The following is a 21,365-nucleotide window of genomic DNA, read 5'->3' as shown; positions in this document are numbered from 1 at the left end:
AAACAAAAAAAGTCTCCCTTCTCTATTGCCTCTCAGTTGGTTTACTTTACATTTAGGTAGCAAATGTAATGGATTCGTTTGCCAGCGCAAGACTAGATAGCACTAGCCGTATTATGCTTACAACAGTGAAGTTTGAGTCCACTAGGTGTATCTCTACAGCATGAGCATAGCTCTAGGAGTGTGATATTGTGATATTGCTTGCAAACAATGTAAAAATAAATATATATCATTGCATTAATAAAGCCACAAACAAACATGGTCTCTTTTTTGGTTTCTTGAGTAAGGCATCTCCATCTTCTGTGGTGGTGGGGCAAGCCAGCAGACAATATGGGGCGTTGTGCCGTGATTGGCTCAGTGTTCTGTCACTCATTGGGACACTACGTCACAGCCAAGCCTATGGGTAGAGCTAGAAAATTCTAGCCCCTTGGGAGCTGCCATAGAGTTACATTAGAAGTGCCATTGGCCACAGATAAAATGAAGTCAAATCAAGTTGTGTGTACAGTAGCTTTGATTGGCGGCCTATGCATATTTGTAAACAACAGCTGGTGCACAAAATCTAAGGAAGTCTCGAGGTTTTGCTCACCTGAGGTAGAGTATCTCATGATAAGCTGAAGACCACACTATGTGAAACCAGAGGGAAAACAACTCTGGACCACCTTTACACCACACACAGAGACCCATACAAGCTCTCCCTCGCCCTCCATTTGGCAAATCTGACCATAATTCTATCCTCTTGATTTCCTGCCTAGAAGCGAAAACTAAAACAGGAAGCACCATTGACTCGGTCAATAAGAAAGTGGTCAGACGAAGCAGATGCTAAACTACAGGACTGTTTTGCTAGCACAGACTGGAATATGTTCTGGGATTCTTCTGATGGCATTGATGAGTATACCACATCAGTCCCTGGCTTCATCAATAAGTGCATTGATGATGTCGACATCACTGTGATCGATCGTGCATACCTCAACCAGAAGCCATGGATTACAGGCAACATCCGCACTCAGCTAAAGGGTAGAGCCGCCGCTTCAAGGAGCGGGACTGTAACCCGGAAGCCTATAAGAAATCCCGCTATGCTATGTCTGTAGCCATGAAGTGCTTTGAAAGGTTGGGCATGGCTCACATCAACACCACTATCCCAGAAACCCTAGACCCACTCCAATTTGCATACCGCCCCAACAGATCCACAGCTGATGCAAACTCTATTACACTCAACACTGCCATTTCCCACCTGGACAAAAGGAACACCTATGTGAGAATGCTATTCATTGACTACAGCTCAGCGTTCAACACCATAGTGTCCTCAAAGCCCATCACAAAGCTAAGGACCCTGGGACTAAACACCTCACTCTGAAACTGGATCCTGGACTTCCTGATGGGCCGCCCCCAGGTGGCAAGGGTAGGGAACAACACATCCGCCACGCTGATCCTCAACACGGGGGCACCTCAGGGGTGCGTGCTCAGTCCCCTCCTGTACTCCCTGTTCACTCATGACTACATGGCCAGGCATGACTCCAACACCATTCTCAAGTTTGCTGATGACACAATAGTGGTAGGCCTGATCACCAACAACGATGAGACAGCCTATAGGGAAGAGGTCAGAGACCTGGTGTTTTGAGGGTACTATTTAATGAAGCTGCCAGTTTGCTCTGTTCTGTGAAGGGATTAGTACACAGCGTTGTACGAGATCTTCAGCTTCTTGGCAATTTCTCGCATGGAATAGCCTTCATTTCTCAGAACAAGAATAGAATGTCGAGTTTCAGAAGAAAGTTCTTTGTTTCTGGCCATTTTGAGCCTGTAATCGAACCCACAAATGCTGATGCTCCAGATACTCAACAAGTCTAAAGGCCAGTTTTAATGCTTATTTAATAAGTACAGCAGCTTTCAGCTGTGCTAACATAATTTCAAAGGGTTTTCTAATTATCAATTAGCCTTTTAAAATGATAAACCTGGATTAGCTAACACAATGTGCCATTGGAACACAGAGGAGTGAGGGTTGCTGATAATGGGCCTCTGTACGCCTATGTAGATATTCCATAACAAAATTGTTGTTTCTAGCTACAATAGTCCTTTACGACATTAACAATGTCTACAATGTATTTCTGATCAATTTGATGTTATTTTAATTGACAAAAAAAAAGGTTTTCTTTCAAAAACAAGGACATTTCTAAGTGACCCCAAACGTTTGAATCGTAGTGTATAGACATTTTTCAGAATTTTCGGAGGGGGGTGCTGCAGCACCCTCAGCACCCCTACTTCACGCGGCTATGACCGTAAGCGGTGCGTGTTAATGTTCAGACCAAACATTAGGGTTCTTAGGGTTATTAGGGTTCAAAACACCCCCATACAGAAGACGCCTTCCTCCAATGACTCTTATGTGTAATGTAATGGAACAAATAGTCATGATCAAGGGCTAGGTTTACGGTAGGAACGTCTCAATGAACCCATATAGCACTAGCCATAGCCTCTCGACGGCCTAAGTCAGTGTTACAGCTGTGCGCCTGCGTACGATAGTCCCATGTGTTGTGAATACATGCATTGTCAAAGTTGAGTGCTAGCTAGCTATTTTACAACTGGAGCTGTGGCTTCTACAGACATACTTGCGTACCAGTTGAAATATGGAGAGTGAGTATCCTAACCTGTCTTTTTTAAACGAACTATTACTCACATGAATCCATTCGTTGTTCATTATTTTAAGATTAGCTAGCTACACGTTTACGAACGTTAGCATATGTGTTGTTCCTAGCTACATCTCACAACATTCGCTAAAATGCTAACTGATAACGTAACATTTGTTCTCTTATCTTCTAGGACTCGTGCAGGCTAGCCTACCTCCTGATCAGGGACACATTCTGGGTATAGTGGTGGGTATCCTACGGTGCTGTTGTGATACTGTCGTGTTCGCTATCATTATGTAGCCAGGAATTAGGTTGGACACAACCTGAGACAGGCATTTATAGAAAGCCTTCCACTGCAACTAGGTAGTCTGCTGTTAGGATCTAATCACAGACACTCTTTAACATATTCACCATTATAAACTGGGTGGTTCGCAAACGAACCAATAGAATGAACGACCAGCCGGCTTGGGTAGCAGCCCTAGATTTGTGTTGGAACTATATCTTGTGAAAGGATGGAATAGTATGAGTAAATTCATACTATGTCAGTCATTATTTGAATATGTTGGTAACCCGTTGTATAAAAGTGATAATGCTTTCAAAGCCAGTGTTTGGAGGATATAATGGCATGGTTTGCCGGGCCCTCTACTAATATATCCTTCAAACACCAGCTTCTCAGGCATTATCACTTAAATATGCTGTCACAAAGCCTAACTGTTTTCAGTTGTGCAGACAAGCTAGATACATAGCCTAACTAGCCTGTTAGTTATAGTTGTCTCGTGATGGGATATGTCTGTTCTGGTGCCCATACAGTCTCAGAGTGATAAGCAGGCGGAGATGTTCACAAATGGCTTTCTGAAGAACAGTTTACCGGGTATGAGCAAGAAGGAAATCGGCGACTTCATGCTTCACAAGGCTGTGGTTCTAAAGTATGCGAAAAAGGAGAAGAAAAAGAAAAACAAAAAGAGAGCCAAGGGTCTCAATGCTAAACAAAGGAGAGAGATGAAGGTCTTTCAGCTGAAACCAGAGCATCAAAAGTTTGTACATGCTTTTTCCTTGTTGTAGGACTAAATATGTTGTTTACACTGCTCTGACATGTTAGGTTTACATCCTAATAAGGCGTATTTATTTTTTTACACGCTTGTTATTATTTTTATCTCTGCAGATATGAGCTTTTCTTGCCCTTGCATGAGCTATGGGAACAGTACATCAGAGATCTGTGCAACGGATTGAAACCAGAGAGGTAAGAAAAGCATTTTATTTGGTTCATGTAGGACAAAGCTTTTTGTATGGCTAGAATGTTAAGTCCTAATAACATGACATCTATGTTGAAGCAACCCACAGACAATTCAGCAGAGGCTGTTGAAGGCTGATTTTCATGGTGCCATTCTTACAGGTGAGTTTGTTGATTTGGTCCAAAAACGTTTGCTGTTACTGTCACTAATCGATGCCAGTCTTCAGGATCTTAATTAGCACATCTATGGCACATTGTATATAATCATGTGTATGTAATGATCACCAATGTTTTTGCGTGTGTGAAACAGTGGCCAGGTCCAAATGCCCCTCGTATGTAGGCACCACAGGAATCCTAGTGCAGGAGATGAAACATGTCTTCAAAATCATCACAAAGGAGGACAAACTGAAAGGTTTGTACGCCACATTTCAGTACCTTTTTGTTTAGGTACTCGTTAAGTCTGCTGTTATTGAACTGTTTTTCAACTGCCAAACTGACATTCTATTTTCTTCCTTATCTCTCCTTCTTCTGCAGTCATACCGAAGCGAAACAGTGTGTTTGCTGTGGAGATCGATGGCTTTGTCTCCCATATCTACGGTAGCAAGTTTGAACTCCGCTCAAGCGAGCGATCCGCAAAGAAATTTAAAGTCAAAGGAACCATAGACCTGTGATCCTGTTGGAGTGTAGTAATGAGACTGAGCTCAAAGGACAGAGAAGTAAACAACTCCTGTCAGGATCTATAATAAGGACTATCACCATCTTCAATTCTTATTTTCAAGTCATACGGGAACCTCGGCTTCTGTTTTGGATGCAAGTCCTGTTCTATAGCATTTTATACTGTGGCAAAGACAGAAGACCTGACAAACTCAAAGCAATCAGAACATAGTTGTGATTAGAAAGCATTTGTGTTGGTATTTTCTTTTTTTGTAAACGTGTCCATTGATTGGTCAATGATTCAATTATTTTACAGAATTGTAAATACATTGATCTGTTTTGAGCAACACTACCTATGTCCACAAGGTGGCACTAAATCAATCTGCTTCAATGTATGTACAATAAACATATCTATCTCTATAAATTGTTGTCAAATGACAGATTACATTTCCTTGATCACCTAGTTTGAAGTAACACAATGAGTTACAATACAATGATACTACTATGTGGAAACTGAAAATATGCCTGTCTTTGGTATGCAAGATGCTTAATTTCCTGATAATTTGGGAATTTCCTAGTTGCTCAATTTTTTATGAGGTACCTGTTGTATATTGCTGGTTTGGATGTTGGTTTGTCAATTGAAGTGGCGTAGATACTAAACATTGCTGACCTGAAATTTTCATTTGGTAGTTGAGTTGCATTGACAAGTATATCTCTGTTGGCGTTTGGATTGCTCATATTTGTTTCTTAACCATGAGTGTGATTTTGTCAATTTTTTAATGCTATTACAATAATGACAACTGAGTAATTGAATTGATATATATATTTTTAAATCAATTTAATATACAAAGCATTTGCTGTCTGTTTTGTAAAATATTGTAACATTTTATTTCCCTCATTTCCCAGTAAAAAGCCTATCCCTGTTTTAAGTAGTGTGCTGATGCATGAGATATTTCGTTTTTTGGGCAGGTGGTGTGTATGAGACCGACTGGAAGGGAACCACTTAATGTCATCACTTCCTTCTTCACTGGGACTTCAAATATGATTTCTACTTTCTTTTCACAGGGTGTAAGGTCTTGGTCAAGAGGGCTGGTGAATCAGTCCGTGCAATGCAACACATGCGTCTATGACCTCATTTGATGCTGCAAAAAGCATACGTTTTTATTCAACCTTGTATGTGTAATATTCAAGTCCACTGTTTCTAGCATGCATGTGCTATGTTTATTTGTTCAGCCCTGGTGACTTGGCATTCCATGCTAAAGAATAGCCATACTGGGGCATATTGTGTTCCCTCATTAAAAAAAACACAGGATGCACATTAACCAGATTTCACAATTCTTTTGTTCTACTTCTGTATTCTTGTAAAGCGTAGAGCTTGTTGGAAATCTGTCATATTTGTCATGGTATAATGGCCGGTAAGAGTATTCCTTGAAACAATGTCTTAATCTTTTTCTCCACCTGTACAGTCTTTGCTGTATTCTGCTCAACCAGACAGACAAAATTGGGGTTGTTCTTTAAATGTTGGTTGTTGACAGTCAGTTGATGATGGTCTGTTTTAAAAATAGAATGATGCCTTTTTGGTAAACATCAGGCACAGTTAAACTGTACTTTCATGTAGTGTTTTTTCTACTGAAAAAAGGCCAACCTTGTTAGCTGTAACAACTCTTGCACCTAGTTCAATGATACACACGTTTGAGCTAACACAACACAATTACATTGTTTACTCATTCTTACTTGTGATAGTTGTGTTTAAAGAAGATATGGCCTCTGAAAATGGCACGTTTGTACGTTTGCTTTTTTAATCTGCGTGTTCCATCATAAGGTGGCCTGAGAAGATCACTTGTGATTGTGATGTCATTACATTTTTTCAATGCTTCCCTATCAGAAGTTGGTCTTTGTGTAGGCCTATGTCCTAGTTTATACAACATTCCATAGGAGTGATCCATCAAGAGAACACTTTCTCATACTAGCGAATATTTGTGGTTTTCCCCAGAGCGAGTGTCTGATCTACATGCAGCAAAATCATTTGTGATTTTCCATTCAATGCTGCTTTTCAATTATAGCAAGTTCATTGTTTTGTTTTTCAGCTGCAACCATTAGCTAGTATCACTAACCGTCATTATATTCCTATAATTTATAGCCATGTGATTTTTTTCCTATCATTATATTGTTATTAATATTTCTGCTTAAAGCTGGAATCCTTGGTTGCTACGTACATTTTTGGACCTATAAATGGATGATAAACTGAACGGGTTATGGTAGTAGGTGCCAGGTGCACCGGTTTAAGTGTATCAAGTACTGCACACTGCTGTGTTTTTCACTCCACAGTTTCCTGTGTTTTATCAAGAATGGTCCATCAAAAGAGGGTGTAACTCAGTATTAGGAATGTGTTCCAAATGTTTTGTACACCTCAATTCACCAGGGCATGGACTCGACAAGGTGTCAAGTGTTCCACATGGTGCTGGCCCATGTTGACTCCAATGCTTCCCACAGTTGTGTCAAGTTGACTGGGTGTCCTTTGGGTGGTGGACCATTCTTGATACACACGGAAAACGGTTGATTCTGAAAAACCCAGCAGCATTGCAGTTCTATGCAAATAGTCTGGGTAGCCATTTGATTAGCCGTTCAGGAGTCTTATGATTTGGGGGTAGAAGCTGTTAATACTTTTGGACCTAGACTGATTGAAGTGGATTGAACAAGTGACATCAATAAAGGATCCTAGCTTTCACCTAGATCTACCTGGTCAGTCTGTCATGGAAAGAACCGTTCTTAATGTTTTGTACACTCATATCCATTGATTCTTGAAGAATTGTAAATGCCACATGAGCTTAGGTCAACTGTTGTTTTTTATTCCAGTGTTTGTAAACATTGTACATGTAAACAAACACCGTATAGCCTCAAAACATGGTTAAAAAACATGTTGATATCATGGATGATCAGTCCTTGCATCCATAGCTCTCTCTATAAATGTGAGAGTGTTTACATTTCTCCAAGGCCCATCCCTCAGCTTTTTACCAAAACACTGGCGGGATGACAGCTTTATTATTGTTTCAATTAAGGATGCTAGCTCTAATGCTGTCCAACAGGGGTTTTCCTGTATTCATAGTCCTAGTCATAGAATTTGCATTTACAATTCTTGTATTTACTGTAATTTAACAGGATCTCTATGCCCGGAGTCACATCCCGTCATGTTTTGGAATCTGGTCTTGCCTGTTTTCCTTCTTTCTAATTGCTCTCTCTCTCTCTCTCTCTCTCCACGTCAAGTTGTTTTGGAACTCCCCATGCTGTGCGACTCAACAGGAAATGTGAGTTTCACATATAAAGGACCTCTTGTGGCAACTCACTCTTCATTACAGAAACTACTACTTGACACTGACAAAACCTACTGTATGGTGGTCAATCGGGAACTAAGCGATTTACTACCGAGACACAGACTGCTGCAGCGTAAACAAGATATTAATCACAAAAGAGAGAGTAAAAGGTACAATTTACTATTTTTCACTATACATTTATTCGATCATTAGTGACATAGGCCTACCATTTCATCTCATGTGTAAACTTAATGTCATTGTTTTGTTATTTCAATTGTATTTACATTTTGTGAATGTTTTGTAAATTTCCTGTAGTGTTGTAATCCAGCTCATCATGGTGGACCAGCTGGCTTTCACGCAAGAGAACAGAGAGCGGATCCAGGCAGTGGAGAACTCCTTTGGCCCCTCTGGGAAGTCCCTGTTCAGACCTGGCCGGGTCTTGATAGGCGAGGGGCGGCTGATGAAGCTGTGTCGACGCCGCCCACAGCCCAAAGTATTTTACTTGTTTAATGACATTTTGGTCTACGGTAGCATCATCCTTCATGGACACTGGCACAAGAACCAGCAGATAATCTCCCTGGAGGATATCCAGCTAGAGGACCTGGAGGACGGGGTCAGCATGGAGAACCAGTGGTTGATCCGCACCCCACGGAAGTCATTTTACGTGTCAGCTGCCTCTGCTGAGGAGAAGCATGCCTGGATGAAGCACATCGAAGACTGCAAGTTCAAGCAGCTGCAGCATGCCGGCTGCCAGCCCGGATGCACCTTCGCCACCACCTGGATCCCTGACCGGGCGTCCGCCATCTGCATGCGCTGCTCTAAAACATTTCGGGTCAACAAACGACGCCACCACTGTCGTCGCTGCGGCTTCGTCGTCTGCAACGCCTGCTCCAAGAACCGGGCCGTAATCTGCCACATCTCTACTAAGCCTGTGAGGGTATGTCGACTGTGTCACCTCAGTCTCCAGGACCATGGGGCGCTGACCCAGGACGAGGTGCGTTCACGGGGGGACAGTGATGGGAGGAACTGCTCTGATGAATACGAACTGGTCATGCCCGAGTACGAGGCGACTATCGACGATGAGGCAGATGAGCGGGTAGATGACCACGCACCACACAAGTGGGTTGAGTCTCAGATCAACTCTTGGTCCCCGTATAACTATTTAAAACCGCACCATCAAAGTCCCAATCTCACTGGCTTGTCAAGCCACTTGACTTGAATTGAATTGGAATTTTGGACAATGTGAGAGGACACTGAAAAGTATTTACTGAATGAGTATGTGGTGAAGAAGTGTCAAATCAAGACGTTACATGGTCACATGTAAATCAGAAATATTGTGCAAATATGAACACTACTGGATCAATATATTCCTGTTAATATACCTTTGAGTGTATTGGGGGGGGGGGGCTTATTTGTGTCATCCGTTTGATAAATGTTAACCTGTAGTATGCATTGTTGACTGTCCATTATACACTCACGCAGCATCTTTGTTTACATGAAATATTTTGCACTGAATACTTTTATATTCATCCTATACTTATCTTCTTTAAAAAAAAAGGCATGTTGACTAAGATAACGTGCCCATATTATGTGTACCTGCAATTATAACTCTAAATGACAATACCTATACTCGTTTATCACATTCACATCAACCATTTACCTATAAAATAAAACATATTTTGATAGCAAACTTTTGTCATCCTTGTCCCGAACACCTGGTAAGACTGCTTTGTTGACCTCCAAACAGCTGTAATCAAACTATTAAGTGCTTAGTGTTACAAAAGTCCAGCAGACACATGAAACAGTCCTGGGGCAACAGGTGCAGTAGATAAGCCTTTAGAGAAAGTTCTTCCGTCACTTGATTTTCCTAACTCTAGTGTTGTCATTGGCAATACTCAGGGCAACTGCCAATGACATTTTGGAAAGAACATTCAACTGCAACATGTCTATCATGAACACTTTATGTAGAAGTCTTTGCTAGGTAAAGCTCTGCCTTAGTTCACTGGTCACCATAACAACACCCACCCGTAGGAAAAAGAAGATTTTTTTTTTCTCCCTCACTCACTTTAAGCATCACCTATCTGAGCAGTTTACCGATCGCTGCAGCTGTACACAGCCCATCTGTAAATAGCCCATCCAACTACCTACCTCATCCCCATATTGTTTTTATTTACTTTTTTTGCACACCAGTGTTTCTACTTGTACATCATCATCATCATCTGCACATCTATCACTCCAGTGTTAATTTGCTAAATTGTAATTACTCTGCTACTATGGCCTATTTATTGCCTTACCTCCTTGCCCCACACACTGTGGGGTGGCAAGGTAGCCTAGTGGTTAGAGCGTTGGACTAGTAACCGAAAGGTTGCAAGTTCAAATCCCCGAGCTGACAAGGTACAAATCTGTTGTTCTGCCCCTGAACAGTTAACCCACTGTTCCTAGGCTGTCATTGAAAATAAGAATTTGTTCTTACCTGACTTGCCTAGTAAAATTAAAATATATATTTTTATATTGTGTTACTGACTGTACGTTTGTTTATGTGTAAGTAACTCTGTTGTTTTTTTGTCGCACTGCTTTGCTTTATCTTGGCCAGGTCACAGTTGGAAATGAGAACTTGTTCTCAACTGGCCTACTTGGTAAAATAAAGGTGAAATAAAATAAAAATACAAAATAACACTTCAAAGGCATTTCAAACAAAATCAGTTTAAATTGTCTACTGTCTAAAAGGTTTTTCAACGAAGATATAAGACTGCTCTCACATCCCAGACTACCAATAAAGTGGTGATGTAATATGATATCGTGAGACTTCAAACCATTGGAATTTGAAAAAGCTGCGATGAAACTGTTTATTAGTAAGCCATTCCTACAAGACTAACAACCATCTCTCAGAAATGAATGACATAACTTCTTAAGAAATTTATCCTCGAGATTAATAATCTATCTTTCTCTGTATGATGTTATGACAACCTCCATGACTACATTTGCTTGCAAAGAAGGAACAAGGAAGGAACATCTAGGAAAAAAAATGAAAATAAAAAAATGCACAGAGGCATCATGACAAACAACCTTTGCACATACTTCAAAAAGTGCTTTGATACCTTAAGATTCTAGTGTTATTCAAAAGTCTACATTTGAAACATTGAAAAAGAGGAACTATGTCACATTGCGTACCATTTCAGAAAGCCAGAACAAAAATACTGCGTAATTGCGTCAGATGAGATACCATTCTGTTACGTGCATGCATCTGTCCAGGAGAGATTACATTGCGTAGCATTGTCTTCCTTTTCTTACAAATAACGTGTTAAGTGGTTGAATTTCCCTTTACGAAACTGTCAGTTGATTCACTGAAACAACATGTTTTCTGGCTTAATGATGTCATACTAAAAGCTTGTGGTGATCATACAAGTCATCTTTGACCTTTACTTAATTTATCATGATTTTCATATAAACACTTCAGTACAGAGCATTACAAAAAGTGTCCAAGATTTTCCCAATTAGTTAATTCTAGGACTAGGTGGGACTTATCACCATTATGCGCCAGAAGTATCAAGGCCGGTTTCTCAGAAGTACTCATCTCTTACCATGTTCACAACGCATGAGTCGCTTGAGATCCCAGGCACACTTACAAGAGGAGTGATCAGGGTTATTTTGTCATTGTCTTTGTTGCAAATAAATGTAAATTATAAATGCACAACAATATTCAACGTGTACATTTCAGTGCAGAATATTGGCAACAAATGATGCCCTACAGTACAAATAAAGTGCACCATATTGATTAACTGCTGGACTGTTCTTACAAGAGAAGTTTCAATCATACCACTACATTCAGAGGTAAAACGCTCTCATCTAAAACAAAACAAATGTGTACATTAAAGGGCAATTCCACCACTTTTCCACCTCACATTCATCATCTCCAGCGCCATACTAGTGTCTACATGCAGTATGTAAAAACAGCGTGTTTTTAGGATCTGTGGTTAAAAAAATAAGAAAGGTCATAAAAAAAATGCTTCTCTGTGACATAACAGGCTAGGAGTAAAAGTAACAAAACCGTGATTTTCAAAAAAAGTTTCTAGCCAGAGGGTATTTTCTTGCTCCTCACGTCACTGCGAGTCTCAAAGTGTTTGAAAATCACTGTTTTTAAATATGTTCTAACTTTGGATGATGTCATTGGGTAGAACTTTTGACTTCATATTTGTTTCTGCAAAACGTAGAAATGTGCCATGTTCACATATGTAGACACTGGTATTGGTCTGGAGATAATGAAAATCACGTGAAAAAGTGATGGAATTGTCCATTAGGTGCTTTATCAAAGGATATGATCAGATATTGGGTGACATGACAGGTCTGACATGAGCCTCAATGTATTAACTCCATAAGGCCTCTTCCAGTGAAGGTTATTTCAGTCTCCAAAAATAAGCTGGAGTTGAATTTGAGTACAAAAAGTTGTTTCTTTCAAAAGGCAGCAAATGTGTGTTTTAAGTTCCTCCAGATATTCAGTCTGTGTAGATCAGTCCCCATATCTCACCTCTGCTCTCAGTTCCTTTGTGATATAACTGAGTAGGGCAGCAGTGACCTGCTGCTGGAGAGTAGCATTCCCTATGACCAGAGCGGTCAGCTGGGCCAGGTCTGTCCAGTCCAGTGAGCCCAAAACGGCCATGATATCAGCATAGAGCCTCTGCTGCTGGTGGGGAGGCAGCTCCATGATTATCTGAGGGAGAGGTCTGAACTGTCCACTGGTCATCCACCATCCCAACAGGCCACCTACTGCACCACCTAAAGAGCCACACAAACGAGATCTGTGTCAGAAGATCAAGAGGGGAGAAGAGCTGCAGCCCACAGATGGTTAAACACTCATGGTTTTAAGATCTACAGAGAAGACAGAAATACCAATGTTGGAGGTGTGGCTGTTTATATTCAGAACCACATTCCTGTAAAGCTTAGAGAGGATCTCATGTGAAATACTGTTGAAGTAATATGGCTACCGGTTCATCTGCCTCACATAAAGCCCATTCTGGTGGGAAGCTGCTACAGACCACCATGTGCTAACAGTCAGTATCTGGACAACATGTGTGAAATGCTTGATTATGTATGTGATATCTATAGAGAGGTATACTTTCTGGGTGATTTAAATATTGACTGGCTTTCATTAGGCTGCCCACTCAAGAGAAAGCTTCAAATTGTAACAAGGGCCTGCAACCTGGTTAAGGTTGTAAGTCAACCTAGCTACAAACAGTACAGAAATGAAATCATCAACATGTATTTATTAAATCTTTACTAATGCTGCAGAAATTAGCTTGAAAGCAGTCTCCAAATCCATCGGATGTAGTGATCACAATATAGCAGGCATATCTCAGAAAACCAAAGTTCCAAAGGCTGGGCCTAATATAGTGTGTAAGAGGTCATACAATATGTTTTGTAGTGATTCCTAGGTTGTTGATGTGAAGAATATTTGTTGGTACGTGGTGTGTAATGACAAACAACCAGACGCTGCACTTGACACATTTATGAAATTGCTTATCCCAGTTACTAATAAGCATTCACCCATTAGGAAAATTACTGTAAAAATGTTAAATCCCCATGGATTGATGAGGAATTGAAAAAAATGTTATAGTTGAGAGGGATGAGGCCAAAAAGATGGCAAATATGTCTGGCTGTACAACCAATTGGCAAATGTACTGCAAATTGAGAAATCATGTGACTAAACTCAATAGAAAAGAAGAAGAAACTACACTATAAAACAAAGATAAATGACTAAAAATGATAGTAAAAAGCTTTGGAGAACCTTAAATGAAATTTCAGACAAAAAGGCAAACCCCGCTCCATCATTCATTGAATCAGATGGCTCGTCCATCATAAAACCATCTGATGATGCCAACTGCTTTAATGATTTTTTCTTTGGCAAGATTAGCAAACTTAGGTATGACATGCCAGCAACAAATGCTGACACTACACATTAGAGGTCGACCGATTAATAGGAATGGCCAATTAATTAGGGGCGATTTCAAGTTTTCATAACAATCGGAAATCGGTATTTTTGGACACCGATGTTGTAATTTTTTTACACCTTTATTTATCCTTTATTTATCTAGGCAAGTCAGTTAAGAACACATTCTGATTTTCAATGGCTGCCTAGGAACGGTGGGTTAACTGCCTTGTTCAGGGGCAGAACAAACAGATTTTTACCTTGTCAGCTCGGGGATTCAATCTTGCAACCTTACGGTTAACTAGTCCAACGCTCTAACCACCTGCCTCACGAGGAGCCTGCCTGTTACGCGAATGCAGTAAGAAGCCAAGGTAAGTTGCTAGCTAGCATTACACTTATCTTATAAAAAACAATCAATCAATCATAATCACTAGTTTACTACACATGGTTGATGATATTACTAGTTTATGTAGCGTGTCCTGCGTTCCATATAATCGATGAGGTGCAGATTCGCAAAAAAGGACTGTCGTTGCTCCAATGTGTACCTAACCATAAACATCAATGCCTTTCTTAAAATCAATACAAAGAAGTATATATTTTTAAACCTGCATATTTTGCTAAAAGAAATCCAGGTTAGCAGGCAATATTAACCCGGGGCAATTGTGCCACTTCTCTTGCGTTCATTGCACGTAGAGTCAGTATATATGCAGCAGTTTGGGCCGCCTAATTTGATAGAATTATACGTAATTATGACATAACATTGAAGGTTGTGCAATGTAACAGGAATATTTAGACTTATGGAGGCCACCCGTTAGATAAAATACGGAACGGTTCCGTATTTCACTGAAAGAATAAACGTCTTGTTTTCGAGATGATAGTTTCCGCATTCTACCATATTAATGACCTAAGGCTCATTTTTCTGTGTGATTATTATGTTATAATTAAGTCTATGATTTGATAGAGCAGTCCGACTGAGCGATGGTAGGCACCAGCAGGCTCGTAAGCATTCATTCAAACAGCACTTTTGTGCATTTTGCCAGCAGCTCGTCGCTGTGCTTCAAGCATTGAGGTGTTTATGACTTCAAGCCTATCAACTCCCGAGATTAGGCTGGTGTAACCGGTGTGAAACGGCTAGTTAGTTAGCGGGGTGCGCGCTAATAGCGTCTCAAACGTCACTCTAAGACATGGAGTGATTGTTCCCCTTGCGATGGGTAACGCTACTTCGAGGGTGGCTGTTGTCGATGTGTTCCTGGTTCGAGTCCAGGTAGGGGCGAGGAGAGGGACGGAAGCTATACTGTTACACTGGCAATACTAAAGTGCCTATGAGAACATCCAATTGTCAAAGGTATATGAAATACAAATCGTATAGAGAGAAATTGTCCTATATGTCCTATAATAACTACAACCTAAAACTTCTTACCTGGGAATATTGAAGACTCCTGTTAAAAGGAACCAACAGCTTTCATATGTTCTCATGTTCTGAGCAAGGAACTTAAACGTTAGCTTTTTTTACATGGCACATATTGCACTTTTACTTTCTTCTCTAACACTTTGTTTTTGCATTATTTAAACCAAATTGAACATGTTTCATTTTATTTGAGGCTAAATTGATTTTATTGATGTATTATATTAAGTTAAAATAAGTGTTCATTCAGTATTGTTGTAATTGTCATTATTACAAATAAAAAAGAAATCGGTATCAGCTTTTTTTGGTCCTCCAATAATCGGTATCGGCGTTGAAAAATCATAAGTCGGTCGACCTCTACTACACATCCAAGTATATCTGACCAAATTATGAAACACAAGTATTGTATTTTTTAATTCCATAAAGTAAGTGTGGAAGTGGTGGAATATGTATTGCTGTCTATCAAAAATGACAAGCCACCGGGGTCTGACAACTTGGATGGAAAATTACTGAGGATAATAGCGGACGATATTGCCACTCCTATTTGCCATATCTTCAATTTTAGCCAACTAGAAAGTGTGTGCCCTCAGGCCTGGAGGGAATCAAAAGTTATTCCCCAACCTAAGAATAGTAACATCCCCTTAACTGGCTCACATAGCTGACCAATCACCCTGTTACCAAGCCTTAGTAAACTTTTTGAAAAAATTGTGTTTGACCAGATACACTGCTATTTTACAGTAAACAAATTGACAATAGAAGGACATTCAACAAGCACAGAACTTACACAAATGACTGATGATTGGCTGAGAGAAAATGACGATAAAAAGTTTGTTGGGGCTGTTTTGTTAGACTTCAGTGCGGCTTTTGACATTTTTGATCATAGTCTGTTGCTGGAAAAACGTATGTGTTGTAGCTTTATTGCTGTATTGAGGATAAAGAGTTACCTGAAATGATCTCACTACAAAAATAGATAAGATCTTGCTACCATGGAAAGGAAAATACCTGTCTATTTGTGGAAAAATCGCCCTGATTAACTCCTTAGTTATATCACAGTTGACCTATTTGCTTATGGTTTTGCCTACACCTAGTGACCTGCTTTTTAAATTATATGAACAAAAAATATTCAATTTTATTTGGAACGGCAAGCCAGATAAAATTAAAAGGGCCTATTTATATAACAAATATGAATTTGGTGGGCAGAAATTATTAAAGCATTAGACCTCTCACTAAAGGCATCAGTCATACAAAAGTTATACTTAAATCCAAACTGGTTCTCTAGTCAATTGGTACGAATGTCTCATCCTATATTCAGGAAAGGCCTTTTCCCCTTTATTCAGATTACACCTGCTCACTTTCGGTTGTTTGAAAAGGAAATAATCTCCAAAATATCTTTATTTTTTAAACAAGCCTTAGAAAGTTGGTTGCAATTTCAGTTTAATCCACCTGAAAGGACGGAACAAATAGTACAACAAATATTGTGGTTAAATTCAAATATACTAACTGATAAAAAAAAATATTTATCAAAGACATGTTTAAAAAAGGTATAATTTTAGTGAATGATATCATAAATAGGACTGGTGGAGTTATGTCACACATGCAGCTAACACAGACATATGGAAATGTCTGCTCTACCCAAAATTACAACCAATTAATTGCAGCATTACCACAAAAATGGAAGAGGCAAGTAGAAGGGGAAAAAAGTAAGGAACTTGTATGTCAGCCATGTATTAAAGAACATAAATGGTTAAAGAAAAGTGTGATAAATAAAAACATATACCAATTTCATTTAAGGACCAAAAAACTGAAAGTGGTGCCATATAAATTGTAAAATAGTTGGGAAGAGATTTTCGATGTACCCATTCCATGGCACATGGTTCATGAATTGATACGCAAAACAATGCCGGATTCAAAAAACTTCAAATTTTTCTATATAATTTACTATACAAAATTCTTGCAACCAATAGAATGTTATATATATGGGGGATACAATCTTCCCAGCTTTTCAGATTCTGCTGTGAGGAGGCAGAGTCATTAGATCATTTATTTTGGTATTGTCCATATGTAGCTCGTTTTTGGTCACAGGTCCAGGAATGGCTGAAGAATTGCAACATTTGCCTAGAACTAACGCTACAGATACTGCAATACTGGGTGATTTGAAAAGCCATAGTCAATCAATCAATAATATAATAATTATTTTAGCAACATTTTTTTTTTTACATTTACAATCTGTAGAATCTATGAGAATAGGACGGTTCAATTATTTTGTGAAGCATCACAGCACAGTTGAAAAATATATGGCAAATAGAAATCCGAAATGGATGATGTTGAGAGATGGATGGGAGGGGTTGAATGGAGCTGAAGGGTGGGATTAATAACAAGATAAACAATATAAAGCATAAGGGATCTGTAGAATGTATATAGGTTCGGAACTTCTGTGAAATAGCATAGTTACAAATAGAAATCAAACTGGATGGACATCAGAAATAGAGGAAGGACTAAGAACAAACAAGAGAGAACTATTGTAAAGTAGACTGTGTCTGTAGAGTGTGTATAAGATGTATGGATTGAAGGTAAAAGCAGAAGTGTTTATTAGTTTACTCCAATTGGGGGATCGGCGGTAGGGTTTGCGGGGAATAATAAAGGTATATTCTTTAAAAAAGTATGTATGTCTATATAGGTATGTGTATGTATATATGTGTATATACAGTGCCTTGCGAAAGTATTCGGCCCCCTTGAACTTTGCGACCTTTTGCCACATTTCAGGCTTCAAACATAAAGATATAAAACTGTATTTTTTGTGAAGAATCAACAACAAGTGGGACACAATCATGAAGTGGAACGACATTTATTGGATATTTCAAACTTTTTTAACAAATCAAAAACTGAAAAATTGGGCGTGCAAAATTATTCAGCCCCTTTACTTTCAGTGCAGCAAACTCTCTCCAGAAGTTCAGTGAGGATCTCTGAATGATCCAATGTTGACCTAAATGACTAATGATGATAAATACAATCCACCTGTGTGTAATCAAGTCTCCGTATAAATGCACCTGCACTGTGATAGTCTCAGAGGTCCGTTAAAAGCGCAGAGAGCATCATGAAGAACAAGGAACACACCAGGCAGGTCCGAGATACTGTTGTGAAGAAGTTTAAAGCCGGATTTGGATACAAAAAAAAATCCCAAGCTTTAAACATCCCAAGGAGCACTGTGCAAACGATAATATTGAAATGGAAGGACTATCAGACCACTGCAAATCTACCAAGACCTGGCCGTCCCTCTAAACTTTCAGCTCATACAAGGAGAAGACTGATCAGAGATGCAGCCAAGAGGCCCATGATCACTCTGGATGAACTGCAGAGATCTACAGCTGAGGTGGGAGACTCTGTCCATAGGACAACAATCAGTCGTATATTGCACAAATCTGGCCTTTATGGAAGAGTGGCAAGAAGAAAGCCATTTCTTAAAGATATCCATAAAAAGTGTCGTTTAAAGTTTGCCACAAGCCACCTGGGAGACACACCAAACATGTGGAAGAAGGTGCTCTGGTCAGATGAAACCAAAATTGAACTTTTTTGGCAACAATGCAAAACGCTATGTTTGGCGTAAAAGCAACACAGCTCATCACTCTGAACACACCATCCCCACTGTCAAACATGGTGGTGGCAGCATCATGGTTTGGGCCTGCTTTTCTTCAGCAGGGACAGGGAAGATGGTTAAAATTGATGGGAAGATGGATGGAGCCAAATACAGGACCATTCTGGAAGAAAACCTGATGGAGTCTGCAAAAGACCTGAGACTGGGACGGAGATTTGTCTTCCAACAAGACAATGATCCAAAACATAAAGCAAAATCTACAATGGAATGGTTCAAAAATAAACATATCCAGGTGTTAGAATGGCCAAGTCAAAGTCCAGACCTGAATCCAATCGAGAATCTGTGGAAAGAACTGAAAACTGCTGTTCAGAAATGCTCTCCATCCAACCTCACTGAGCTCGAGCTGTTTTGCAAGGAGGAATGGGAAAAAATGTCAGTCTCTCGATGTGCAAAACTGATAGACATACCCCAAGCGACTTACAGCTGGGGTGCAAAGGAGCAAAATAAATAAATAAATAAATAAATACCAGTATGGGGATGAGATAGGTAGATAGATGGGCTGTTTACAGATGGGCTATGTACAGGTGCAGTGATCTGTAAGTTGCTCTGACAGCTGGTGCTTAAAGCTAGTGAGGGAGATGTGAGTCTCCAGCTTCATTCGTTCCAGTCATGGGCAGCAAAGAACTGGAAGGAAAGACGACCAAAGGAGGAATTGGCTTTGGGGGTGACCAGTGAGATATATCTGCTGGAGCGCGTGCTACGAGTGGGTGCCGCTATGGTGACCAGTGAGCTGAGATAAGGCAGGGCTTTACCTAGCAGACTTGTAGATAACCTGTAGCCAGTGGATTTGGCAACGAGTATGAAGCGGGGGCCAACCAACGAGAGTGTACAGGTCGCAATGGTGGGTAGTGTATGGGGCTTTGGTGACAAAACGGATGGCACTGTGATAGACTGCATCCAGTTTGTTGAGTAGAGTGTTGGAGGCTATTTTATAGATGACATCACCGAAGTCGAGGATCGGTAGGATGGTCAGTTTTACGAGGGTATGTTTGGCAGCATGAGTGCAGGATGTTTTGTTGCGATATAGGAAGCCGATTCTAGATTTAATTTTGGATTGGAGATGCTTAATGTGAGTCTGGAAGGAGAGTTAAATTTTGCTGGACCCTAGGAAGAGTGGCTGCTGCCTTAAATAAAAAATAAACACCCATATTTATCCAAATCTACCTCACCAATCATAAGACAACATTGGCTGAGAATTATTCTACCCTAATGCCATACTTTATAGGCCTACTGCATATACACTGAAAATCTCATAGCTGCACTCAATACAATTGGTTTGAGAAAGGATATGGCTCCACCTTGTGGTTGAAGTATGGAAATGCAGACAATTATAATTATGGTTACTTAATTGATAGGATCCTTACCAACAGCAATCCCTGGGGGACCACCTAGAAGACCTCCTAAAAATGCAGTCCCTCCTGCCACTGCTGATCCTTTCCCAGAATTCTTCACTGCTGCTTTTATCTGCTGATTTGCAGACAGGTCACAGCATAGTTGCATGACATCATCCATACGTGGAGACATTGTAGCTTCTCTCCCTGGTGTTATGGCAAGAGGGACACTGAAGATCAACATGCAACCAAGCCAACGCATCTGTCTCTAGTATACGAGTAAAAATAGCCACTACACTGGAAGAGATGTATGACTTGACTTCTGTGAAATGCCCTTAAGACTAGGAGTATGCCATCTTCTGGTAATGAACTGCATTACACTGCTGAGAGTAGCCTATACCGAAAGTAAAATAAACTATTGTTCATGAATGGTATAGGCCTTTTTCACTCCAAATGTTGACAAAACCAGGCAACTGTATTATTGTAATTAATTCAGTTATCATATTTAGCATACAGAGACTGGGAAAATAACGAATGACTTAATGCAGACCATTGCCATGAGTCAAAAACTTCTCACACAAGATATTCGACATGCTTCCATCGGATTTATGTTATAACCACAATAATAACGACCGCAGATAACAATAATTATACTTCACTTCTGATATGTAGGCCTTTTATAATGGCGTTAAGACGACATATTGTTAGTGTGTGTCATCGTGTGGCCATCAGCTTTCTCTCTCCGTTAAAAGTGCGGCAATAACCTTTACATAACGACATAGTTGTCCCCATCACACAGGACGGACTCTCACATTGGCCTACATGAAAATAGCCTAAAGTAAACATTGGTGGTGAATCCCTACCGTCAGATCTCGCACTTTGATGATGTGTAACTGTTTGTGTATAATGAGCGGTGGTATAAAAAAAAAACAAATAGGACCGCGGTGAATGACGGGACATTCGTTTAGGACAAGCCCACATCCTGTTAAAACGATTCGCTGTGGTTTGTTAGAAGCACAAAACAACACACAGCCAAATGAATAGGTCTCAGTAGGGCAACCTGGCATAAATGTCGTTTACGCGACAAATATTTGCAACAAAGTTGCACGAAAAGTAATTGATACAATTCCCCCCTTTTCGTCATATTGGTGGGGTTCGTTTTGCAAGGCCCAGTGCTCAAGGTTGGTGGAGACTCCTCTTAACAATCAATGGAATAATCTAAAATAACCAACTCCGCTCTTAC

General features: G+C 40.0%; 3 protein-coding genes across 4 annotated transcripts; 2 read left to right on the top strand and 1 right to left on the bottom strand.

The window, feature by feature from the left end:
• The first annotated feature begins 2,217 nt into the window (after positions 1 to 2,217).
• pop4 (POP4 homolog, ribonuclease P/MRP subunit) lies at positions 2,218 to 5,822 on the top strand. 2 transcript variants are annotated; one of them, XM_021607068.2, is made up of 7 exons: positions 2,218 to 2,622; positions 2,809 to 2,861; positions 3,426 to 3,649; positions 3,778 to 3,855; positions 3,947 to 4,008; positions 4,157 to 4,258; positions 4,381 to 5,822. In XM_021607068.2, the coding sequence occupies exons 1-7, from the start codon at positions 2,616 to 2,618 to the stop codon at positions 4,515 to 4,517; spliced, it is 663 nt and encodes a 220-aa protein (XP_021462743.1). In that variant the 5' UTR covers positions 2,218 to 2,615; the 3' UTR covers positions 4,518 to 5,822. The 2 variants fall into 2 exon arrangements, with proteins under 2 accessions (XP_021462743.1, XP_036836513.1); XM_036980618.1 differs by lacking the exons at positions 2,218 to 2,622; positions 2,809 to 2,861 and adding an exon at positions 2,957 to 2,978.
• A 1,961-nt stretch (positions 5,823 to 7,783) lies between these two features.
• Positions 7,784 to 9,501, top strand: LOC110526258 (pleckstrin homology domain-containing family F member 2). Its single transcript, XM_021607067.2, has 2 exons — positions 7,784 to 7,981; positions 8,127 to 9,501. Exons 1-2 carry the CDS (start codon positions 7,890 to 7,892, stop codon positions 9,028 to 9,030), a joined length of 996 nt encoding a protein of 331 aa, XP_021462742.2. The 5' UTR covers positions 7,784 to 7,889; the 3' UTR covers positions 9,031 to 9,501.
• A 1,125-nt stretch (positions 9,502 to 10,626) lies between these two features.
• On the bottom strand, positions 10,627 to 21,111 carry LOC110526256 (protein C19orf12 homolog). The gene is made up of 3 exons (XM_021607061.2): positions 20,986 to 21,111; positions 20,156 to 20,329; positions 10,627 to 12,584 (listed from the first exon to the last, which is right to left on the bottom strand). The coding sequence occupies exons 1-3, from the start codon at positions 21,101 to 21,103 to the stop codon at positions 12,319 to 12,321; spliced, it is 558 nt and encodes a 185-aa protein (XP_021462736.2). The 5' UTR covers positions 21,104 to 21,111; the 3' UTR covers positions 10,627 to 12,318.
• Between the last annotated feature and the right edge of the window lie 254 nt (positions 21,112 to 21,365).

The sequence above is a fragment of the Oncorhynchus mykiss genome, chromosome 6, assembly GCF_013265735.2.
Source record: "Oncorhynchus mykiss isolate Arlee chromosome 6, USDA_OmykA_1.1, whole genome shotgun sequence".
Classification (NCBI taxonomy): Eukaryota; Metazoa; Chordata; class Actinopteri; order Salmoniformes; family Salmonidae; genus Oncorhynchus; species Oncorhynchus mykiss.
This window is presented reverse-complemented; position numbering and strand designations above follow the sequence as displayed.

Bases quoted from the DNA above. Each gene is read 5' to 3' on its own strand.
- LOC110526258 (XM_021607067.2), top strand. From the start codon at position 7,890: ATGGTGGTCAATCGGGAACTAAGCGATTTACTACCGAGACACAGACTG. The intron at 7,982-8,126 runs GTACAATTTACT...AATTTCCTGTAG, and splicing joins CACAAAAGAGAGAGTAAAAG to TGTTGTAATCCAGCTCATCA.
- pop4 (XM_021607068.2), top strand. The intron at 4,009-4,156 runs GTGAGTTTGTTG...TGTGTGAAACAG, and splicing joins TCATGGTGCCATTCTTACAG to TGGCCAGGTCCAAATGCCCC. The intron at 4,259-4,380 runs GTTTGTACGCCA...CTTCTTCTGCAG, and splicing joins AAAGGAGGACAAACTGAAAG to TCATACCGAAGCGAAACAGT.
- LOC110526256 (XM_021607061.2), bottom strand. From the start codon at position 21,103: ATGTGGGCTTGTCCTAAACGAATGTCCCGTCATTCACCGCGGTCCTAT. The intron at 20,330-20,985 runs GTAGGGATTCAC...CCATAACACCAG, and splicing joins TCAAAGTGCGAGATCTGACG to GGAGAGAAGCTACAATGTCT. The intron at 12,585-20,155 runs GTAAGGATCCTA...GTGGCTCTTTAG, and splicing joins TCCCCCAGGGATTGCTGTTG to GTGGTGCAGTAGGTGGCCTG.